The sequence below is a fragment of the Poecilia mexicana genome, unplaced genomic scaffold (genome assembly GCF_051168715.1).
Source record: "Poecilia mexicana isolate PSO_F unplaced genomic scaffold, ASM5116871v1 scaffold_7, whole genome shotgun sequence".
NCBI classification, from domain to species: domain Eukaryota; kingdom Metazoa; phylum Chordata; class Actinopteri; order Cyprinodontiformes; family Poeciliidae; genus Poecilia; species Poecilia mexicana.
In genome coordinates, this window is record NW_028263376.1 from 27,010,933 (window position 1) to 27,036,846 (window position 25,914).

The 25,914-nt window shown below is 39.3% G+C and overlaps 1 protein-coding gene across 1 annotated transcript in view; it reads left to right on the plus strand.

The window, feature by feature from the left end:
- The window catches only part of lrp1ab (low density lipoprotein receptor-related protein 1Ab), a 96,040-nt gene that overhangs the window by 13,046 nt on the left and 57,080 nt on the right, over positions 1-25,914 (plus strand). Inside the window, exons 2-3 of the mRNA XM_088007363.1 lie at positions 3,558-3,698; positions 19,586-19,723. Coding sequence (XP_087863489.1) covers positions 3,558-3,698; positions 19,586-19,723 — 279 coding nt within the window. The remainder of the gene's footprint in view (positions 1-3,557; positions 3,699-19,585; positions 19,724-25,914) is intronic.

The following is a 25,914-nucleotide window of genomic DNA, read 5'->3' on the forward strand; positions in this document are numbered from 1 at the left end:
CTTTTAAGTGATGTTCTAATTTATTGAGACGTACCTGTCATACTTCTGAGCTAAAACATCTAGAAAATGTCAAAATCCTATTTTGTATCATCCCATAAAGTGTGTCATGTAAACCGTGTGCTCGATATTGTGCGAATACAGACCAGGGCTATGCCATTGTTCTAAATGTTGAAATCCAACTCCGCCGCTTAATCTCCTTGAGTGTCAAGATTTTGTTCAAATAATACGTGTGCTGGAAGGGGATCTGCTCAGCCCTTCAGCCTCTAATTGTGAGGACAAAGAACATGACAGTCCCATTGTTTGACTCACGCACCCTGCGCTGCCACATGAAAAAGGAGCGGAGTCTAACCACCTTAGCTCGACCGCGCTAAAGGACGTGATTGCAATGAAACACTGAGCTCCGTTGCTCTCTTGTGATTTCAGTCACATCGCAGCCCTCTTGCTGTGTACCCTCCGCCCCTCCGCCACCCACCTCAAACACCTCCCCGCCTGCCAAGTACATAGGAAAGCAAGTCATCCAGGGCGAGTGAGGGCCGAATCCCTGCAGGGAATCACAATGAGTCCTTCGACGCTGTCCTTCCTCGGACTGTAAAGCATCAACAGCCTCCCCCAATCAGATGGCCACCATGGGTTGCTTTTGTCCCACTTTGCAAGAGTTTTTTTTTTCCCCAAGTACACATAAAACAAACCTTTCTCTCTTGTAGAGGGGTTGCTAGATATTGTATTGTATTATTTCAGACTTTAATAGACTTGAATGTATTGATTTCTTTAGATTTTTTTTTTATAACATTCTGAACATTTGTATATAATCTTTTTTTTTCCCCTCTAAAGCTCTTTGAATATTAGCTGGGTCTTACTAATAGTACATCTCAAAAACATTAAAGCAATACAATGTTAAAATTGACTTCTGATTTTCAGAGTGTGGAATAGAGTCATTTTGCTGCTTTTGTGGCATTTGGACTTTGTTAGATCAGATCTAAGTGGGATCCTATATTTGGGATATAGTATCCCAAATGCAGATTGTAAATGTTAGTAGCATTTTATTTTGTTTGCAAAATAAAAAGAAGCAGTGTTAGTGCTTTGATTTATGTTTAAAGAAGCAGGGATTCTTTTCAACAGTTAGTGAAATTTAGATTCTTGGATGAGTATGCATACATTCAAAAACAAAAGGTAAAATGTTAAAACCGGTGTGACATGTAGCAAATTAAGCAGGAAGAATGTCAATTTGTCATAAATCATTGTGGAAACCATTGAATTTATGAAGTATTACTAGATCTCAAACAGTTTTTTTTTAGAAAATGAAAGGGCAAAAACAAGCCTGGTTAATCAAACACTTTTCTACGCAATATTTAGTTTGTTTCCATACCCGGAAATTGAAAACAAATAAATCATTACTTTTCTATTCTTTTCAAGACTGGGTATAAACCTCGGATATTTATTTTTGACAACAGATTAAAAAGTGGTTTTGGCAGCCTGCTTAAATCAACAAAATTATCCGTTTTGTGCTCGAGGTGCTAACATGACTCCAGGTTGTTCAAAATATAGTCCTCAGGTATTCATTTAGATGAGCTCTTTGCAATGATTTGGGGAGCCAACCAAACCAAAATCATCCCCAAAAGTCTTACTCAGTATAAGATTTAATAACTTTGCAATGCTGCCATGTGAGTGTTAACATTGACAATTACCTAAATAGGATGACGACTTTTGAAGTCGTCCTATTTATATAGTTTGGGTTCACTTTCTCTCTCTCTCTGTATTTCCTGTTTGGGGTGACAAAGATGACTGAAAGCTTGGCAAAACAAAAAACAAAAAAAAACCCATCTTCTACCACATATTTTTCCTTCTAGAAATAGACATACCCTTATCACAGCTGTGTGGTAGTTTCCAATTGTTGTACAGATCACACCTCCTGATGCTGATTGTAACAGATCCTAGTTTCTCTTTAACAAATATGCAGTTGTTAGCCACATTTTTAGATAAATCTTCGTAGTACCTGTTTGGACTCTTTTTACTTTCATATCTGTCTTAGTTGGGATTAATTAGAAAAGGTGTCAGAAACACTCCATGTAGTTTATTTAATCAACGCTCAGCTAATGCGGGTCAGTTCTGTTTGCTGTTTTACTTGTTTCCTTCGTATAAACGACCCATGCAGCTAATCTGTACCGCAGCATTCCTGGGCGCCCTTCATTTGTGGGACAACACAGTCCAATAATTTAGGAGACAAAAAAACCATCACTGGTTTTGACAAGACACAAGATGCTTTTTGTCACCCAATGTGACAGAATGTTAGCCGTTTGGGTTAAACCGCGCCTGCCTGGTGAGAATCGAACTGGAAGCGGAAATGCTCTCCTGAATACACACAGGACCATAAAATAGAGCAACACCACCAGTCTAAATTGTTGATCTAAAGCAACATGGCTCCATTATTTCAAGCTCACAACCATCTTTTACTCTCCACTTTTAACTGAGCCATTGTGAATTGTTGCCACAGTTTCCTGTTTTCAGCTCACAGAGCAACACCTGATGTGGCCTTCTGCTCAATTGCACTTTTCCCACTGGTACACTTCTTAAACTGCTGTTTTACTCTTAGTTTACGGGCTTCCTCTCTATAATTGTACGTTTCTATAATTAGTCATATTAACTATACTCTTTAATACTTTTAAGCACCTTCTCTTATGTGGTACAATATCCATTGGCAAGCATAGACAAAAACATGCGCCTTGTAGGTTAAAGTGCCTCCAACCAGGTACGTTGAAAAGTCAAATCTAGTGGGTATTATTTGTAAACTTTATGGTTGAAAAGAAGCATATTTTATATAGTTTACATATTCAGTTCAAGTGAGATCACATTAAAAACTTTCATGTATGAAATGGGTACTGAGTATTGACAGAGCGATGTGTTAAAGTTTAGTTTGAGGAGCTTCTTTTCCTTTTGCTTTCAGGAAGCAAAAAAAGAGAAGAGAATCGTGGGAGCGGGGTCAGGCTTTTGGAGGGTCAGGAGTGTTGCTGTGGCATTGCTAGCCTGTGGTACACCTCAACAATCTGTGCTGACTAGCTGCCCAGAACTACTGTGCACTGCAGCAGTTTCCCATGGGTCAGATGGTGACTGAGTGCCCAGTTATATCTTCGCTGTGACACATGAAAGAGCCTTTGTGGCTAGAATTGAAAAACACCTTAAGGGTAATAAAAAAAAAAAAAAAAGCTGAAAGAAATTAGATGTTTGCAAAAGGAAGGAGAAACAACCAACAAACCCTCAAATAAAAGGCACCACTGTTGGTTGCCAACATGAAAACCTTCCTTTTTTTTAAATTTAGTGTGCCCTGGAGTAGTTTTGATACAAAAATGTCTTTGTAAACTTAGATTAACCTTAATGTGTCGCTTTACGCGACTGAGATAAAATCTGTATGACTCGAAGCTGAATATTTTCTACCTAGATCATGCTTGTAGAAAACTGCACATTTAAAACAAAATAATGCAGACATTTATCATGAGCTTTAACACAGCTATGACAAATTTACAACTGATAATACCTATGTTTTTATTTGATCTTTTTTTTAGGTCCCAAATCAGATGATCCTCCCAAGACTTGCAATCCTAAGCAGTTTGCCTGTAAGGACCATGTGACCTGTATCTCCAAAGGTTGGCGCTGTGATGGGGAGAAGGACTGTCCAGATGGCTCGGATGAATCGCCAGATATCTGTGAGTACGCCCTGATAAATGGCAACAACTCTCTGCAGGGTTGTGTTCTGTCCAGGCCATTGGAAATTATTAATTTTTGCTTGGTCAATGATTCTTTTTTTTTTTTTTCCCCACAATAGTCTTTTCTTTCTCCTTCCTCTCAAAAGACACATCTTCTTTTCTACACACAACAGTATAAATTATCATCTGCAAATGGCTGCACAGGGACAAAAGTGCAACACAGAGACAGTTTCGTTTGTGCCTGAATAACGATGCCGTTTTTGCCCTTTCTGCAAAGGACACAGCTTTGCTGAATTATAGCTCTAATTATGCAGCCTTGTTTAGTCTGAACCTCTCGGGTCTGTCTGCTCTCGTCTAGGCTCCTTGCAGTCTCTGAGAAGCCTAGGTTCTGGCCACTTCCACTTACAATCTCTCGGGCCGTGTGTCCGTAAACCGTCGTGGGTAAAAGCATTCCTTTTGTTTAAATGCAGGCACTAATGGTGATTTTTACCATCTGGTCGGTGCCACACCTTGCATCCGTCATGCCACAAGCACTCTCACCACAAGGATTCTTGCCATAGTCTGGCATGCAAAGACAAGCAACTGACGACAAACATTAAAACACGGGTCATGGATAGGAACACAACAAAGTTTTAGCACAGTGGCACCAACTGTTTTATATGGTTCACTGTAACGTGATGTTTTATGCGGCATGTAACTGGGAGGGTTGTCATGAGATCTTGCACCATAATAAAACATATTTTCTGCCAAAGTCGGGTCCAATTACCGCCAGCATGTAACTCTATCTGGTGGAGGGAGGAAGCGCTTTAAACTTGACCTCCTTGTGCATCTTTGCCTGATACTCTTAATTTGAAGCAAGAAGGGAAGTAGCTCTTCAGTTACCCTGCTATATCACTATTGCCAACTTTGTCGTTGTATTTAGCGTCTTTCCAGACCCCTCTAACGACTTCTTTTATCCCCTAAAGAAAAGTAAATTTTTTTCTGTGCTATTGAAGATACTGAAGAAACCTTCGCCGCTTTTAAGCTGTTTCAAATTGAAATTATCAATCAGTTTGTAACCACTGAGAGTTCAGTGACTGCTTACCCACTGTGTGCCAACAACGCTAAACCTAGACTTTCCTTGGGGGTTTTCCTATCAATGCTAAAATCTACAGGGCTCAGTTAGAATAACTGAGACTGAAAGACAGACAAGACACTAATAAGCTGTATAAGCACCAGGAGATTCTGCGATTGTCTAACAAATTGTCCTTAAAGACTCTGAAGTTGGCATTGGCTTCAGCGCTCTCTGTTGGCACTAAACTGCTTTTTCACAATTCAGGTAATTTACATTAATTTATTTGGTGGGCTTTACATTTATTTGTTGATTTCAGAAGATGGCTCTGTATGCATTTGTAGGAACTAAACCTGACTTTCAGTGGAGTGGCTTGTCTTTCACTTGGCAGTGGCGACTGACATGATGGCACTGTAATAAACTGTTATTTATCTGACAAGATAACAGTTTACAAGAATATTATAATTGTCATCTGCTTCAGATCTCCTTCCTGGGTTTAAAGGAAAAAGTCTATTTCAGTTTTTATTTGTGTTTTTTCCATTTTGTACAGAGCGCAGACCACATTTGTACATTTGCAACTGCAAAAGTGTATTGCAAAGAAGTTTTGAATTTGGACTTTCATTTACTAAATCCCACATGAAACTAACAGAAAACAGGGCAGATCTTACTGTCGGATAGATCAAATTTCACTCCTCGATAGATCTGCTCTGATTGTTGCTAGCTGCTAATCTCGGTCACAAAAACCTCCCAAAGTGGGGGGCTTTCAACAAAATTTTGAGAAGGAAATAATCAGTTTGGTTATGTAAATAGCAGCAATCTTAGGCAATTTCATCTATGTGTGCAACACCTAATTCATTCTGTCCAACCACATTCATCCAGTTAGTGCCCTTTTATGTTAAGCAGATGAACTGAGTGAGTTTTCCACAGCACTTATGTAATTTAGTGACTCAGACAATGGTGTGATTCATCCTCTGCAGGGAGAAGAGGAAAGCAGTGTTTCACCAGAACATCAAGATATGTTCTGCTCAATTACACTTTCCCCACTGGTGCACTGCTCTACCTGCTGTTTTACTTTTAGCTTGATGTTCCTCTCCATCACTGTTGGTTTTTGAGTCAGCCATAACTATGCTTTAGTTACTATACAGCACCTCGCCTCGTACGGCTTACAGTTTATTTGCAAAAGTAGACAAAAGTCAGGTGCCTGGTAAGTTAAAGTGCAACCACATTTGGATTTTTATCCACAACTATTAACTCGTTCTGTTTATTAAATCGAGGAAGTGTTTGGAATGGCGAGCTGCTGCAGCTAAAGCTAGAGTGAATGAGCCTGAAGAGGCATAAAAAAGAGAGTTAGAAAGTTTGGAGAACTGCTTTGGCTCTGGAGTTTGTTCTTCACGCTCATGTAGTTCAGGAAACCTTTTTATGGTCCCTTCTGGTGGAGTGTTTTTTGTAAAAATGTTCTAAGCATAAATTTGAAAAGAAAGCGTCTTATGAGAAAATCTGACCAAACGTTGCTGTAAGCTGATAACTACTAAGCTGTTACAGTGATTAGTACAAACAGAAATGTTCCTACTTTTCAGGCCTAAACTGTCATCTCTTAGTTTTAGTCTTATTCATGTGGTAGCTGTTTTTTTCTTTTTTCTTTTTACATTGTTGTTAAACGTATTTAAGAAATATTCTTTGAATTATTTTGAGATGTCTTTGATGCATAAATGGGATGATCTTGTAATGTCTGTAATTATGATGGCCGGTGGGTTCTGAAGGTAGAAGTTTGTCCTGTTGGTTGCTGGTTCGAACCTCAGTGACACCTCACTTCTGTCAGAGAAAGGTTCAGCTGTGGCTACAGTGTAGCTCACCACCATCAGTGTGTGAATCGGTGAACGACTGAATATTGTATGAAGCACTTTGGAGTCTACTGGACTAGAGACCGTGCTATGCAAGTACAGGCCATTTGCCACTTCTGTTGGTTTCCAAACTTCTGCCTTTTCAAGGAATCTCCTGTCCTTTTTTTGTTGTTGTTGTTGTTTCTGGCATTTAGTATTGTAGATTTAAAACAACTTTACTCAGATTAATTGGGATGTTTTATAGCCTCAAATTGCAAGAATTGCACTCTTCAGGAGAAAAACAACAACTGGTTATGGACAGTAATGATGTCATTGCTCTACACATTTAAAGATGCTAAAATGCATGCCTTTAAATCTACCTGTATGTACTTCATCTGTTGTGATATTGTCACCAGTTTTTATTTTTTATACCTCTTTATAAACAAAAGTGAATGTTGTACAGAAGGTCTTTAACCTCCTGTGGTAAGGTGTGTGTTAATAAGAATAAGACCGGTGATTTTTGCATCACAGCATTAGTAAATAGTGGCAACTTCTTAGCGTTGCATTCATCCATCATTCATTCTGTGTATCCATCCGTTTCCTTTGCATTTTTAATATTTAAAGACGGGCCCCTTTAGAAACAACAGTCATGAATTCATGGTGAGCATTTGTACTTATGCTCCAAAATGGGCAAAAATGAATGGAAAACTCTGTGAATTTGAGCCATTCAAAGTGTGGAAAATATCCCAACATTTTATTTAATTTATTATTATGTGGGATATTTGATTATTATGAAAACTTATTTGAAAATGATTTTAAATGTTGCATTTTTGCACCTAGTTCTGCAAGTGCCTTGCATTGTCAATAAAATAAGTCAGTTGTCAAAACATTTATTAGGGATGCACTGATATCAATATTTTGAGGACAAATTGATAACCAGTATTAATATTTCTCCTATGGCCGATAACTGATACATGCCAATATTGGATACATCTGCCTTCCCTTTCAACACCATGAAAAAACAACCACCAGCCCTGAAATTGTTTCTCTCATTCAGTTCAACGCCCACAATCCTGCATTGGGTTTAAATTAGTGGTACGCCACGATCATCAAAATTTACAGAAAAATAACTGAAATATGTCAATTTGTGTATTGACTCTATATGAGTTCTATTTTTTTTTTTTTTTTTTATTGAATCGCTGAAATAAGTTCACTTTTCAATTATATATCCACATTTATTGAGATGTTAAGGTGTAATTTAGCCACATCACGCAGGAAGACGAAGCATGGCTGGGAAGGAATTTGATGACGGGGTTAACACCTGCATGAGTCACATTTACTGACAGAAAAATGTATGAGAATCTGTCCAGCAGTCTGGCTCGCCGTCAGCCTTGCTCAGTATCCAACATATTAACGAGCCCTCAGTCTAAAGATGCTGACATACGCCATCAACATGTCAGCTGCTCATGGGATGCAGTGCCAGAACTCCACTACAGAAGCAGAAGTCTGTCTTTAGCTCCTCAGCATAATTACAGCTTAGATGAACAGCTTGGAAATGACTGGCAATTAGATCCTCAGACAGTATGGTGCTGAGAAGGATACTTACTTCCCGCAATAGCTACTAGAAGAGCAGACCAAGGACCCACATGAGACGGGGATATGAATTTGCAGTACCCATACGCTGACGACATCTAAATTTATAAACATTATGAACAAAACAGGTGGGAGAAACAAAAAAAAATGAAAAAAAATCATCAAAGATGATAATTAAGCCAAATTAGGGCAAGCTATGAAGTTTTCATAATAACCCTCCAGTCTGAGAAAGAAGGGAATATTACAAGCAGATTGTTAATTGCACTTTTCTCAAGCATACTTTTCAAACATTCTGAAGCATAAACAAGTGTTCGTGTTGGCATCGTGCACCACCTGCAGAGCCAGTCTTTCATTAACAGCCAGGACAGACTGGGGGGAGGCAGGCAATCCCTCACTGGGACAGGAGCTCAGCCAAGCAGGGAGAAGACGGGAGGACTCCGCAAACAAAACAGAATAAAAAGAGAAAATAAAATAAAATCCTTTTTCTTTTGTGTCTTTATGTATCAGAAAACTGTTTTTGGCCATATATAGCAATTAACTTGAATTGGAGATAATGTCATAATTATAGTAGTAGGCACCACTTGGTTCTCTGACGACATTAACACACGGAATTAAACTGTGGTTTGGTACATGTTGGAACAAAAACCTAAAGGATGGAAATTTTCTTGAAGCTGAATGCCAAAAACAAAATAATGAATGCAGAACTGTTTTTTGTAACCCCAGTTGGACAAAGAAAACTTACTACAACTATGTTTTCTGCTACAGCAGTAAAATGTATTTTGATACCTCTGTCAATTTTATTTATTCATAAAGTAATGCGGAAAATATTAACATGTCTATAACAAATTTTTTGGCAAGCATTTTATATCTCAAATACATAGCTAGCAAAATTTACTTTGCAGAAAAAAAATAGACAATCTAAGTTGCTTTCAATTTTTGACACTCACATTTTAGTAAAAGATGAATTCTTGTCCCCAAGAAAGGAAAAATGGTACTTTTATTGCTAAAATTGGAATTTAAGAAGTCAAAAACGCAGAGAATTCATGAATATTTGTCATGGACGGTATTGACTGGAGGTGAAAATCACGTTTGTGGTACTCTGTAAACAAACATTTGTGTCCACGAGGTGCAAGTGATTTATAGGACTTTAGAGTGCTAATATTTGCAGTCTTCTTACTATGAGGAGGAAGCTGTACAGTTTTCTTGTTTCTGACATATCAATGTTGACTGAAATCTAGTCCACTGGCAAAAACATAAATTTCAGCCATGTGGCCTAAAAATAAAATCTTAAATTTATTTTATGGTTGTATGTAAATCTAAATTGTTGAAAAGTTAGTTTATGGGCTTGGCTAGTCCTTTCTGTGCTCATCAAAGTGAGAAACAGTTCTAGCAGTCCTCTTAAACACAAAGTTACTATTGTTTGCCCAGAAGCTTGATGCATTTAATACTTGTTGATTTTATTAAGTGAGGTGTTGTGGACTTCCAAGTACATGGTGAGATGACCCAGCTTAAAGTAAAAAGTGGAAAGTGACGTGGACATTGCATTAATGGTAAAGATAGACAGTAGTAAATGTGGGTGAATCATAACTAATATTGTAAGTTAGCAATAACATCACAATTATGTTTATAAAGAGCAGCCAGACTCCTCGGCTTCCATCCTTTTTTTTTTTTTTTTTGCAAAGGCCTGTTGATGTCCCATTCATTTTCCTCAGGCCTGATAAAACTGGGAAACAGCTGAAATTGACCCCTGACAATCAGAGTTGGGGATCGCCGTTTTTGTTTTTCTTTCTGCTTTAGCGGATCTGATTAGTGTCTTTTCACTTGTGGTCCTTTAGAAAACAGTCAGTTTAAATTGATGACTGTTTAACCAGCCTCTTCTGAGCATAACATACTAAGGAGGCCATTCACTCATTTCAATCATCAGGTCAAAAAATTAATGGACATAGTTGTTGCCGTCTATGACATTTATATCCTCTTCTTTTTGGAGAGGCATGAGGGAGGGACGTTTTAGCAGGTCGGCCTGCTAAGTCTGGTAACGTGATTAGTGATTTTTTTTTCTCTTTTCTCTCTTTTTTTTCTTCACACGGCCATCCCCATCGGTCCTTTCCCATTATTTAAACCTAAGAAAACCTTTCTGTCTCGGAGCAGTGGTAGTTCAGAAGAAAGAGCAGCGTCTGTCAGTCCAAACGTCTGTGGTTCAATTTATGTGTCAAGCTGTCTGAAAAGGTAACTGAACCCTGTTTTCCTCTCCTGCTTTCACAGGCATGTCAGCTTCAGTGTGACAGATAGAGAGGAGTGCATTTTAGCAGGTGGTGGTGTGTAGTCTAAGAAGTCACGAGTGAATGTCAAATCTGAATAGGTGAATGCGACTTAATAATGTGAAATGTGCTTTTGATGATTGGGAGGACTAGAAGGGAAACATGAATGCAGTCGCTTTCTCTTATTCTAAGCTAACCTTGCTTTTTCAGCTGCAGCTCTCTGGAACGTCTCCGCTCTCTAAATCAGCTTGTCTTCCTTATTGCCTTACAGAACTAAAAACATTGCTTTTCTTACTGGCTTTTGCAGGTTAGTACAGGTTTAAGTGTTGATTGCAATTTAATTGCTCCCACAAAGAATTAGTCAGCCGTCATTTTGTCCATTGTTGAATAATGAGTCGATTTTTGTTTTTTTACTTGCAAAACTTTGCTGAGTGTTTTCTTGTGCTTTCGTACTCTTTAGTGGGTACTGTACTATCTTAATGTTGCAGCTGAGATCAAGATTCATCAAACTAAGGAACTTTTTTTTCACTCTGTTATTGTCCAATGTTGGTGAATATGTGAATTTCTGCCTTAGTTCCTTGTTTCTAGCTTTCAGGAAAGGTTCCCAGCAACAGCCTCATCTGCTTTGGCCCATATGCTGCAAGGCTCAACCTGTTGTGAGATGTTATTCCACATACTTGAGTGGTTCTTTCAGCTGCTGATGGCTTTCTTTCTTCTTGAGCCAGCTGAGTCATTCTCCTGACCTCTGAATCATGCATTTCATTCATTTACTTACTATTCGCTAGATATTTGCTCATTTTCTGACCATTCTTTGCAAACTTGAGATATGCTGGTGCGTGAAAATCCCAGTTGACCAGCAGCTTCTGAAATGCATAAACCAGCAGCACATCTGGCACCAACAGCCAGCCATGTTTACAGTCACCTTGATCTCCTTTCTCTTTCCAGTGGTGAATCTCAGCTTAAACTTCAAAGAGTCATCTCCATGTCTGGAAGCTTAAGTTCTTTGAGGTTGTGCCACATAATTAGACTGATTGCTATTTTTGTTGGAAAGTCATTTAACAGATTAGCAGTTTGTTTATTTTGAATTCGTCTCCAGCTTCTCTTGTCTAGCGTCTAAGGAGTCGGGCACATCAGAGAAAACAAATGCATGCTTTTCGAAACTATTGCAATCTAATCTTAGCTGGTTGTTCTAAACTCTTTCTGCTCTACCAGAACCCAGCAGTCAGGGTTCTCACTTAGGCGCCAATAGCGATCACCTTACTCTTTTACAAGCATAACACTGACTGGTAAAAACATTCAGAGTTTAGTATAAAATCCTGTAGCACTGCCTGCATGGCTTTTAGTAGACAAAGCTCAAACCTTGCTTTTTTTATAGTAGGACTCTAAAAGATTGGGGTGTTTTAAATATTTCCAGTATTTAGTTGCCTTATTTGCTCTTTGTTCCTTCGTTAATATGTAAAATAACCGAGGCAGCCCTTCTTTCAAAAGATATAGACGGAGGGAATTTGAAAATGTTGAAGGCAATAGCTTCGATTTTAAGCCATCCGGTTCAAGATGTCGTTGTGTCAAAACTGAGATTTCTGCTCATATTTCTCCTCAGAGCAGTCCCTACGAAAATAGACAAACTCCTTCTGTTTTTATGTCGAGTGAGTCTGTGTGCAATTATGATTCTTGCATGAACCACATTCATTGTGGTCGAGCCAGAGAATAGGAGCAGATGTTTGAATAAGCCTTTGCATGTAAGCACTTTCTCCATCTTGAGGACTGCTTGCCACTGAGGAATCTCTTTCAACATCAAAAACACCTTACGCAACAATTGTCTGGGCCTAATTCCTTATTGGACTTAGTTTTTTTTTTTTTTTAGCCCTGATTTAGCATTTAAAAAGGACTACAAAGCAGTGGTGGAAATGGATCTCAGTCATGCAAATACACTTCCCTTCTTTCTGCTTGCAGTGTAATCTCTGTCCATTTGCAGAGAAAATCCTGTAACTGATGGTAGATACCAGCTGTAAATAACAGTACTTATGAGGAGCCATCAGGTGCAGGGCAATTTATCCCTTTGCGTTTTCACATTAGTAACTGAGGTTCTGGTTGTTTCACCTCTGACTTTTTCCTAACACAGAAATGAGATTGCTGCAGGACATTTCCTACCAACCATGTATCATTTTGTAACCGCCAGAGGGAAGTTATGTACACACTCTGAAAACTAGCATTTCAAAGTATCCATGTGTTTTTTGTCAACAAAAAATTAGCAGTTAGCAACATGCATAATTAAAAGCATAATTAAAATGAGTAATGTAATTAAATTGTCTTCTTGTCTTAAGCAGGAGAGTTTTGAGTTCTGACTCCAAGAAGCAAGAGCTTGTTTAGAGTTATTTTACTAGATCAGATCAGATCAATTCATCATGTTTTTTAGTTAGTTGGCCCAAACTGGAGATCAGACCTTAAAATGAATCAAAATGGGGTGTAATACAAGCGTTGCAGCAAATAATATGCAGTTAAATTGTATGTGGGATTTTTTTTACAGTTGTCTCCATTTATTTAAGTATAAATACTTGTACAATAAGTACAATTTTACAAAGAGGCTGATCGAGTCATACCTCAGACAGTCCTCCTACTGTTTGGAAAAAGGCCCAGCAGAGACTGCAACAAATAATTATGTCTGCAGAGAGGAGCTTTATGGATGATATTCCTTCTATATCCACAACTTGAATGGGTCTAAGGTCAGAAAAAGTTCAGCAGACCTTTCTGTAGGCCCTACACAACCTGGACACAAAATGTATGTATGTATGCATGTATGCATGTATGTATGTATGCATGTATGCATGCATGCATACATACATATACAATCAAAAATGCCCTTATTTTTAGTTCCCCTCTTATATATTTGTATTTAAAATGACTTTGTTGTGAGCAAGGTGGAACCAAAGTTTTGTTTTCCCAAACTCATAAACAGCTGATTCTTCTTCTTATACATAAACACACACTAACACACACACACATGCACACACACACGCATGCACGCACACACACACACACACACACACACACGCACACACACACACACACACACACACACACACACACACACACACACACACACACACACACACACACGCACACAAATCTGTTCTTACTTGTGCTGGAAAGTAATTTTAAGTGGATATTTCTTGGAATGCAGCTTCATAACGAAACTGCGTTACCCCAGGCCAGTGAGACTAGGGTCATTTAGTGCAACAGCAGCTTAATCTGTAGCACATAGATTTCAAATGCGTGTTGATTTGTTGGAACCAGACACTGACTTTTAAATGTACATTTTAAAATCTAATTTGAGGAGTTTATCTACGCAGTTGCTTTAGCAGGATCCTTTCCTGAAAAACACTCCCAGACATGTGGTACAATTGGCCCACACACACTCGGGACATGCTGTGTCCTGGGACTGAACTGCTAAAGAGGTCTCTGCAGGAGGCTGGGGGCCTCTCAGCTAGATTATCTGTCCATCACATGCCCTTGATGTCCCTCGAAACCGCAGTCGTGTCCCGCTCCCTGTGACTTGCATGCCTGAGCCACAGCTCCTGGACGATGGAGTCGAAGTGACTGCTGGGTTTTTAGATTGTTGTGGAGACGTGGAGTGATGGGGGAAGGGAGGGAAAACAGAAAAATGAGCAGGTTAGCATTTGGGCTGAGGAGAAAATGGAATTGGCTTTGTTAGACTTAGATCCTCCTTCTGTAAAGAAGGTATTTTACAGTACGGGTGGGTGGTTGTATCGGGGTCTTTTCATGACTTGAATCAGTGATGTAGTTGCAGGGGAAACCATGTGGAGGCACGAGGGGCTGGAGAGGCAGTGCATCAGCCGCTGCCTCCACAGAGGAAGAAGCAAAGCCCCGTAAATCCCTCCGGTCTGTGGCCCTGAGCCTTCCTCAGCTTCACCAGCCTATAACACACCACAAACACAGGACTTTCTCACGCCATGCAGGCACCACTTCTCCTCCTCTGCTGTCTCCTCCACACCCTGTCTCTTTCTTTCCATCTTTTCTTCCCTCCAGTTTCCCTTTGTGTTCCTTCCCTAAACCACACATGAAAAACTGACCTCGTGTCCATCTTCCTCATATCTCATCCTCCTATCGGCAGGGATGATGTTTTCCTAACTGTCTTTTACTTGGTAACTTTTAGCACCGTTCCTGAAAGTGCTCATTCTATCCCCTGAACTTGATCACCTTTTGTCAGGTTAAAGTTTGTGGTTGTAACATCTTCTTCTTTGGATTTTATGTTATGGGTGCGCACAAAAAGCGGAACAGAAAATCTAAAATATGTCATGTGCATCTATATTTTGCTGCCTTTTGTCTTATACCTCCAAGTAAAATCCATCCATCATAAAACCTATCATCCAAAAGTTGAAAGGGATGATGGCAAAACTGCAAACCTTGCAAAATATGGCCATCCACCTAAACTGACAGGCCGTGCAAGGAGATCATTTATCAAAGAAACCGCCAAGAGATCGGCAGTAGCTCTGAGGGACCTCATGTGGAACGACGTGTCACTCGGGCAGCTATAACTGATGCACTGCACAAATCTAGCCTTTATGGAATACTGGCAAGAAGAAGCCATTGTTGAAAGAAAGCTGCAGGAACCCACATCGGATGTGTCCTGCAAACCGTGAGGGGGACTTAGAGCCAAAGCGGTGTCCATCTAATCTGACTGACGTAAAACTGTAATGCAAATAAGAATGAGCAGAATATTCATTCATATGTGTGTGACATTGCATGGATGACCCTGAAATAACCATCTCCTGTGGGAAATCTTAAAAGAGTTTTTGCTGCCATTTTCAAAGCTAGCAGTATTGGATTCACTGTCAGTAACATTCGCGTGCTCAGTTGTGCTTCCCTTCCATTTCACTGTGTGCAAACATACAAGATGCTGTGGTCACAGCTCTGTCTTTGGTCAAAGAGGCATGCTGCATGGGATGTGCCCCACCTCACACATGAAAGCCAATTCAGCTTGGTGGCCACTTTCATTGTTGCATCTATTCACTGAACATATTAGCCTCCGATATCTATTTGCAATATACCATTAAATGTGTAAATGGCTATTGTAGTGGATTTGTCTCAGATTACATTCCACTATATGCAGGTAAAGTTATTTATAATTCTTGCAACATAATAATTGATATGTTTTATGTTGTGGCAGAGTGTATTGCACCATCTAGTCGACTGTGTACCACTGCTTCCTTTTTCTGTTTTTTGGCACAGCCATTGGGCTTGTTGTGGAGTCTGTTGTATAATGTAATTCCAGAGTGCTGAGAGTTGGTCAGTGGACGGGCCCGGCTGTCAGAATGAATAACACAATAATCGGAGCTGACAGCAGACTGTATTGGAGTCAGTCAGGGGGCTGCCATGGAACCCTAGAGCAGAAGGAAACACAGGCTTTTTAGAGTCCAGACAAAGGATCGACAGGGGCTCTAAATTTCATGCCATTGCATAAGTATAAGAGTCCTGAAGGGCGGGAGATGGTCGGATACGAAGCTGGAGGTGTTGAAAGAAGACATTTAAAGAAAAACCGCTTCCACTTTGCCTCATGTCCACATACTAAAATTTGAGTGATGGTAAAAAAAAAATTAAAAAAAAAGGCGTTAATGCAAAACGGGGTGATGGAAACACATTTGGTGAATAAGTTCTGATATTTCAAACTTTCCCATATACTGGTGGGTTTGTGTACAAAACTAGAGAAAATTTCTGAAGGCTGCAAACCTCCAGCCCAGAGACGACTGTCAGCCGAGGGAGGCTGGTGAGAGGCTAGCGGGGACTGGAGTGGTAGAGACAGGGGTTAGGTTAAGATTTCAGATCTGTGGGTTTTAAAAAGACTGATTCAGATTTTTGTCTGGTTTCAATAGCTCTTTGAGAAATATAATGTATTAATATATAAGAACCAATGTTAATATATTTCTGTCCTTCCTGATCCAAGTGGTCATTATTTTTTATATTTGCTGCTGAGCCGACACCTCCAAGAAATCACTAAAACATTTTTTTATGAGTTACCGTTTTAATCTGTCTTTAGTGTCAAAACTCTCGTCTGTGCGTTTAATAATTGTGAGGTTTCCAAAAGCTTGCAAACATTTTTGCATCCAGTATGTTCTTTACCATATGATCACATATGACAGACTAGGGGTGATGCTAGAGCAAATTTGCTATGTTATGTTCAGCCTTCCTGTTATCCGCTTCATGTTTTGCTCTCTCACTTCTACCAAATTGAGTTGGTCTTAAATCGGTAACCGTATTCACAACAAACTATTGCGATCGATGTGACCTGCTGTAGCTAAATTTTGTTGTGTTTACTTATCAGAAAAGCTCAGCATTGCAGCTGGAGAAGTTGAAGTGCTTACTTCATAGTTTAGTCAAGTCATTTCATGACATAATGTCGATCCCTTTTTTGCAACATATCGTTCTTTAAATGCTCCTCATGATTGGGAGGATGATTACAATAAAGACTTTTAAAAGTAAAAGCTCTTTGGAGATACAGCATGGTACAAAATGTAAACATGCTGAGCTGAGAAATTTAGTTGTCCTTCTTCTCAGATGCCCTATAGAAACATAGGAGTCTGTGAATGAGCAGCTCTTGTTGTCGCATTGATATTAAGTTATTTTTCAGCGTCTCCACGTAGGAGGAACCTTAATCCCTGATTCGGTGTAAAAGAATGAGCTGTTAGAACATTCAGTGCTCAACACATCCCTGTTTGTGAAATAAGTTTACACATTTTAAAGCTGGGAGAGACACAAATTCTTTCAGCTAATGTCACTTGGATGACTTTCAGTCTCACATATCTTACTATACTTCCCTAAAAACTGTTGACAGATGCTAAACCCTTGGCAGGATTTAGTTTTTTCTTAGCATTTGCCGTTTATGTAAAAATCCCTGTGTTGGCACTTTATTGAATGTAAATGAGGTTGGCTTAGAGACACAGGCTGTAGGAGGGCTGCTAATATGCTAACATCCCATTTCTTCCATAATCCAGATGTATTAGAAGTTCATTCTCTCTTCCAGTGTGATACATTTTTCACAAAGAGTCCTGTGATGCGATCATCTTTTTAAGCTCAAGTTAAAAACAATCGTTCTAACAGATAGCATTTGTGGTCTGTGAGGTAGCTATGGATACGGAGGATAGTGTCGGCCTGAAAACACAATTTCTCAGTCTTTCTCATTTCTTGTAATAATATTAATGTTTGGAGTTACTGGGCCTACCAAAATTACGCTGCATACATCAACAACTCATCCTCAGTTTCCCCCCCCTTTATAACATCTGCTGACCCATTTTAGAGAAACACTTGGAGGAAAGAAAATAAAGTTCAACTCCTTCTACAGGAAAATATATGCAGAGTTCTAAGACGCATACGTCTCAAGCTGTTCAGATTTGCATGTCTCCTATCACTAAAGTCTCTGATATTGAAGTTATTCAGCTGTCACGGTGAAAATGTGGCTCCCTCTGACCCTCATTTCTGGTTACATGAGAATTAAGTTTATAATAAATCAAAATATGTGTTCCTACAGTAACGAACCAAACGGATTTATTTTGATGGCAAAAGTCACAGATGCCTTAAATACAGCATAGAGATTGTCCTCAAGATGTTTTGGATTAAAATTCAATAGACTGATGAGACAAAGGTTAAACTTCTTTAAAGTGTGTTTTTTGTTACATCTAAGCTAAAAGTCAGACTGCATTTCAGAAAAAAGATCTTCGGTGGTAATGTGATAGTCTGGGGATGCTGCGCTGCCAAACTGTCTGTACGACTGAGATCTTACAAAATCCAGGAGGAGAATGTCTGGACATCAGCTTATGATCTTAAGCTCAAACACACTTGGACTAAGCAGCAGGTTGGTGGCCTGAAGCAGAGAGCACCTTTGACAGGCTCAAAAGTACATAAGAATCTAAACATAAATCCAACTGATATGCTGTGATTTGACCTTGATCAGGACATTCATGGTGACAAAACCCTCAACTGTGACTGAATTAAGTCAATTCTGCATTGAAGAGTTGTCCAAACATCTACACAGTGATGTGAAAAACTAATTGCCAGTCATTTAAAACATTGATATTTTATGTACTCAGGTTATCTTTATCTAATGTGAAGCTTGTAGATGTGTCAAAATGGCAAAATAAATAAATAAATAAATAAATCTGTTTGGTTCGTTACTGTAGTAACACATATTTTGGTTTATTATAAGATTAATTCTCGTGTAACCAGAAATGAGGGTCAGAGGGAGCCACATTTTCACCGTGACAGCTGAATAAGTTCAAGATCAGAGAGTTTAGCGATAGGGGACATGTTAATCTGAACAGCTTGAGACGTATGCGTCTTAGAACTCTGTATATATTTTCCTGTAGAAGGAGTTGAACTTTAGTTTCTTTCCTCCAAGTGTTTCTCTAAAATGGGTCAGCAGATGTTATAAAGGGGGGGGGGGGGATTGAGGAGGAGGAGAAAGAAGAGGAAGAGAAAACAGCAAAGGCAAACTGTTTGCAGTGTGGGCTGAATAGAGAGACAGAGAGAGGAGTGGGAGGGTGAGAGCGCAAAGGAGACTGCATCCTCTTTATATTCAGATGTTTCATGTGTTTGACAATAAAAATCTGCTTTTGATGTTGCATTTCTTTTTCATGCAAACGATCACATGTTCAGGATTGCTCACGTTGATTATTTGCGTTGTGTTAAAAGCGGTATACACAGTGGCTGCATGATCTCGCTCTGTGTCTGAAACATGCTGGGAACATTCAGTTCTTCATCAGTCAGAAGGTTAGAAAAAAACAAAAACAAAACACCAGCCCACAGATCTTCATTATTCTGTGACAATTTGATCTTTCAGTGTCAGACAGAGCGGCCCTGTTCCGGGTTCTGAGACAATAAAGAAGGTGTTGCATCCGCTGTTCATTGATGGCTACTGTCTTTTGTTGTTAAGGCCGTAAAACCTGCCTCAGAAAACGAAGGTGCTAGAAAAACCGGCTTTGTGAAGATGTTATTTGACTGGCTGAGGTTATTCATTTTCACCACTCCTCTTTTCTCATCTTATTTCATTTCTGAGATGTGCAAATAATCTAAACGTAAACTATAGATGAGTGATCAAAAACAAACAAAAAAAAACTCCTGTCCTAATATTCGGATGTTTTGCTTGTCTTCCAGGCTCACACAACAGGCCAAACCAGTGTCCAGTCAATGAACACAGCTGCTTGGACCTGGATGTCTGCATCCATATGAGCAAACTGTGTGATGGAGTTTCTGATTGTTCGGATGGCTGGGATGAGGGACCTCACTGCAGAGGTAAAAACCACTCTCACATTACCCTCCTTTGCAACCACAGAGCCTCGATTATGCCTTTGGTTTTTTTTTTTTAAAGTGCATAAAGTTAATCTAAAAAGCGTCACAGGCATTTGTATTTAGTCCTCCTAAGTAATTTGTCGAGAGGTGAATATTTTGCAGGGGACTGTTTCAGCACAGGAATAAAACAAGTACTGGTAGATGTGGATCTACATTTAAACTCCTCTCAAACTTTAATCTCAGTTAAATAAAGCTTTCTGGTTTTTGATAACACATGTGATTTTTATTTTTATTTTTTTCTTTGTGGGGAAAAATAACTTCATAAAGTTGCTCAGCCATGCTGCTGTCATCCTTGATCCTGCCACATAGTAAACACCCAGACACAGCTGAAGAAGAAATCCCATAAGATGTGGTATTATTATTATTTAGAAACACCAAAGAATGAAATAATCCATGCAGTATTATTTTGTTTTAGCTGATTGAGTCCCTAATGTTTAATGTCGTTAGAGGATTGCTTTGTTTTCAGCAAGGTGGTCTTGTGGGAATTACTGACAGAGAACGTTTTAGATTTCAGACATACAAACTTGTTCTCTTCTAGGAAAAAAAACAATAATTAGAAAACAAACTAAGGACACTTCTACACAGTCCTTAGATAACAACTCCGACCCTGAATCGGTCGTCTGTTCTAGTAAGTCTGACGCATCAATCCTCGCTTCTGTCACCTGTTGCTAAATATTATAGAGCTGACTATTCTTTGTTTGCTGTCATTTAGAAGTTTTTGATTTAACGGAGTTATCAATTGACTTTTTCATCTTCACATATACTTCTTAATGTTTTTATTTTTATTTTTATACTTTATTGTCTCTTCCTTTTTATTTGGGTATTCTGTCCTCAGCACACCATGGAGAAAAAAAAAAATCTCCCATGGTCATTGCTTAAACAATGACCGAGTTAATCATGAACACAGAGTGGAGCCTTTAGAGCCAATTAATCAGAACATTGAAGTGTTATTAGTTTAGGCCTGAAGAGCAGGATCTGGGCACCGTTAGGCTGATGAGACCGTAAAGAGTAGGTGCCTGTGTGGTGGTCATCGCTGTCAAAGTGTTTTGCACAGCAGCGATGAAGTCATCAAGTCCCAGCTTGCGCTGCTTGTCCCCGAGGCGATGAGTCCAGCTGGTTTCTAGCAAAGGACAATGGTTAACCCTTTGAATGTTCGTCTGCTTCTCGGTGCCTGCATGCACAGTCATGTGCGCGCAGAGCAACAGTCACGCTGTGATGTCCTTGCTCACACACAGGCAATGTGTGTCGGCCGGGCGGCTGTTTGTGAGCCTGCCTTATTTTGGGGAAACTCTTTTACAGGCACCCTAGTGTTTGCTTGTACAAACCGTTGGGCTGTGCAAGTATACCTGGCCGCCGATTTCTGAAAGCGCACTTTGTTGTTATACTGAAGTAATTCTGCCAGTGTTGTTGACAAGGCTGGTTAAAATGGTCGAGCGTGACGTTGATACGGCTAAAATAAACCGGGCTTTGTGAAGACTCTGGGATATTGTGGTTGGTGTTGGTACCGAGGTTTAGATGCAGCCGAGCTTCTCGGACCTCATGTTCAGAGGTCCATTTGATTAAGATGGAAGATTCAGGAAGCTACTGAGTAGCGTTATGAGGAAATGCCACATTATGGTTACAGGTACATCTTTTTATCGGTTTATTTTGCTTTTTATTAATAATAATGAAAATTATTATTATGGACTGGTGGAATTGCTGTGTGTTGTCCTGCGTTAAGGTTTTTTCTGTCCTGGTTAGTTGAGCTCGAACTTAGTGTGGCCTAAAAACAAGGTGCAGATTGAGTCTTGGTCCAGATCTAAAGCCAAGACTTTAAACATTTTTCAAATATTGCATTCAAGGTGATATTTTTCTTTATTTTTGTTGTTCAAATTAAATATAAAAACCCAGGTGTTTTTCAAGTCCTTTGACCGTCACATTCCGACTTTATTTTACTATTTTCAACGTTTTCATTTATCCACAAAGTCAGATTTGTATTCTGTGTGCTCTTTTGGCAGCCTGAGCTTTAATAAAGGACTATTCTGGTCTCTGTAATAAAATTTGTGGAGAACCACTGTCATTCAAATCATTTAAGGTAAACCACTCGATCCAGTGAAACACTAAATTGTCCTCTTTGACTTTATATCTTTGAAAATCTTATAGTGAAAACATTAATGTGGTTAATTCAGTGCTTGTAATTCCAAGGTCTGTTTCAGTTTATGTGGTTTTAACTGACAGCAGTGAGGTTTTTTTTTCTTTTTCTTTCTGGTTTCCTTATAGATAGTATCTTTCTTGTGAGCTGTTACTGACACACCAGAAACTGAAAAATCAGGTCATGTTGGCACTCTTAAGCATTTTACTTTGCATTGATCATTTTTCGCCCTCTGTCTTTTCAGTAGATCTTTGATTATTGCAGAGGCCTCATGCAGGCTTATATGTGCACTCTCACCAGCTATGACTTAAGGATTTTGAAGCTGCCTGTGCACAGACAGATATTATCAACTTTATTCACAAGTAGGTCTCGACCTGAATTAGTTTATTGGGTGCTGTTAGCAGAGCTGTCTTGCTTGATAAGACATATTTTATTGCCAGTCATTAGACGTCATGAAGGGTAGAGATACTAGAGTTTACGAGTAATTGTGTGCTTCTTAACGGGGGAAAAAACTTGAGCATTACGTTTGGTCCATAATTTAAGCTACCATTTGTTTGGGAAAGTCCAAACTTTATTTATTTAGGTTTTTGTTATTGGTGCTTTCGCTGTTTGGGTCTGAATGTGGTCACTGTTTGCTCATTACTCAAGCTGCCGCCCTGCATGTTTACAAATGGTTACTTTGACCCCTTTTTGATTACGAAGCCTTTAAACGGCTCCCAGTAAGTACGCACACTGTTGGTGTGTTTTCCTGTCTGTTTCAGGGTACTTGAAACCTTTTATAGCCACACTCTTTTCTTTAACTTAGAAGATGCCAGACATGCACACACCCTTTATCGGTATAAATATTATTAATTTCACACAAGATTGAATTTTGTGAAAATGTTCTGTAATGCAGAAGTTAAAAATTACATAACTGTCCTTCAGCAAGCTGCAGATGAACCACACACCTTACATTGCCTTTAATAACACCCTGGCATAATTGTCACATAGATATAACCCCCTTTTCTTTCAAAAATCCTGAAGTCCATTTAAATCAGTCGGTTTCCTGCCACTTAATTGTCTTTTAAGCAAATCTATACATTTTCAGTAAAGCTGAAAATGCGCAACCATTTCAAAAGCTTAATGTTGGTCGGCTTCATCCGTTCCAAAACCGTTTTTGTCATCTTGATGATCGTTCTGACGAAACTTCTAATTACATTACAGGAAGCTAAAAAAAATAAATAAAATAATTTCACCGATACCGTTTCTAAGAAGAAGGGTGCCAAATTAAATAACCTCAAACATGCCAGTGCCTTGTTGATGGCTACTAAAAGCATGTTGTTTCCAAATGTCTACTTGTTGAGACATTTAGCAAAAATGTCAGCGAGCCTTTAAATATTATTTTAAACTTGTTTAGAGAACATCCATCTGTCGTTAATTTTGTTTTTCTCTCCCTCGCCTTCCCCCAAAACAACAAAAACCAGAAAAACTTCTCACCCCCAGATGAACTGTTGACTCGCCTTATAATCTAGTCTGAGTGGCAGCCAAATAGAGCTTTGTCTTTTGATTCATGCTTGAAGTAGAAATGAGGTAATGTGATAAAACACTCCATGAAACGTGTAAGCTCCCTTCAGGAAGCCTGAAAAAGGAAAAGGCATGTCTGGACTAGTTTCTAAACAGAGGAGAAAACGAGGAATGCCATGCAGACTTCAGCATGATTGAATAATCTGTTGTTACGTTTGGGATTTTGTTCGGTTTTTTGCCTTCAGTTACTGACAGCAAAGGACAAAATTGTTAAATACACTGAGGAACTAAAATGAGTTAAGTTGGTTAAGTATGGCGATCAACTGGAGCCTCTTTTCCAATGATCTAGAGTCAATTTTTGACAGGTCAGTAAAGAAGTGTGATCCTTGTTAGAACATACTCTCCGTCCAGGTCTGGCTCTCCTTGGATAATGTCCCAACCCTCTCTGTGATATTATAGAGGCGTATGAGTTGCAGCTGCCCAACGTTGGAAATTAGAGGAAAATGCATTATTTGTTCTGTCAGATTTAGTTTTTGCATGTTGACTCAATTCTCTAAATTGGCCTCAAGTACTGTCAGCTTGTCTCCATGTTGCCCTGTGATGGGCCCGGCGGCTTGGACAGGACGTAGCCCACCTGTTGCCCAGCATATTTATGGATGGTTGTTCAGGTGTTTCAGCATCTTGCCTTAAATCAATATGATGCCATTTGCCCTAAGAAAGGTCAGCAAAATGCTTCTGTTACCTACATGAAAGCGCATAAATGTTTTCATCTATGCAGTGACGGGACGAGTTGCTTCATCCATTGGCCCTTTATCAAACATCCAAAATCCTTCCATTGGCTTGAGGTTGTCTAACTGTGTATATTTTTTCTTTCCTCGTCCTTATAACGTCTTCTGTGTCTGCCTTTTTTCCAGTTTGATAGTTGTCCTTTCCCGCTCTTGCCTCAAGCTTTTGTTTTGTTTTTTGATTTTTTTCTGTAGCTTTTTGAACTACCCGGTCAGACATGGGCATTCCCAGGTTCTTGTCTCTTAATCTGATTTCATGTTCCCTGAAGAAGTCCTAAGATTAAGATAAAATATTGATCAAGGTTTCTCAAGCGTGATGGATCTCAGAAGGGAAAGCTTGTCAAGAGCAGTACTTAAGTTTGTGGAGCTATGATTCCTGTCAATAGTCATGCAGTTGTCTAAAAATGAAAGAATAACTCCTTATCATTACTTTTATCGTTATCACAATAGTACCACAGGATATCGGGATAAATCTTTAAGTTTATATCGCTCACTTCTACTATCAAGTAAAATATTTTGTACCGAGGATTTTGTTTTCAGAATACCAAACATATTATGAATAGTTTGGGTTTGTAATATTAAACTATGGTATTTGTTCATATTGGGACACCCACAGCTAGACACTAGGGTACAAAGTGGAACACAGTGACCCTGGACAGAGGTACACAGTGTGAGTATTTTAGCTCTCGAGTTGCCTGTGGTCTCTCCCAGTGTGAGGCTCGGTGAATGGATTCGATGTGGGCCACAGTGTGAGCTGGGGGACTCTTTCTTTCAGATACGCCACAACAAAAGACTCATTATGACCCAGAGTGCCACAGGCTTTATGTAACAAGGGCCCTTCACTGGTCTACTCTTCACTCTTCACAGCTAGGCTTCCACTAGTTACTCTTTGCATGACCAGCTGCCATATATTTGTTGGTTATTGCGGTAAATAGTCATATTTTCTTGGTTGTCTTTATTTCTACTTGTGTAAAAGGTGTCTAAGTTTTGACGTTTATTTAAAAAAAAATAGCATCCAGAAATATGCTCAATCATGTTTTTTGAACAGCTTTGTTGTTTTACCTTGGTAGTTTTGACAATAATATAAATAATATTTTGCAAAAAAAATAGCTTCAAATACATAACTTCACTGTCCGATGCTCCTAAGAGCGGTCGTTAGACGAATAATGAGAAGCACTGTTGTGATCACGTGCTGAAGGCATAGTGTCGGAAAAAGCAGGAGCTTCTTAAAGAGACAGAGGCCCAATTTCAAGGTGTTGAATTGTGTATAAGTAATGTTTGATATATGCAGCAGGTAATAATAGTTACTTGATTGTGCCTGGAAAATGCAAAATACCACCACTTTAAGAACCACTGCTGCAGACATGATTTGTTTTCACCCAGTCTCATTTACCAGACGTCTTACAAAGGAAACAGCACAAAGTCCAGGGCATCTCAGGCTTTTGAGGGCTTTCAAAGCAACAACCTATAATAGGAAGCTGACCCTACTTATCTTAAAGCCTAGACATACATCTGCATGCACACCCACACCCTGCAGAGGCCACGATGAAAGGATGTTTGGATTCCTCTCCCTCATTTCCTGCCAAAAGATACATCCTCCAGCTCTCTCGGAGGGTTGTGAAAGAAGTAATCCATAATCTTTGTGACACCGGTTATGTCTGGGTAGCACGTCTGTGTGGAAAAATTCATAGGAATCCTAATTACCTACGTTGACA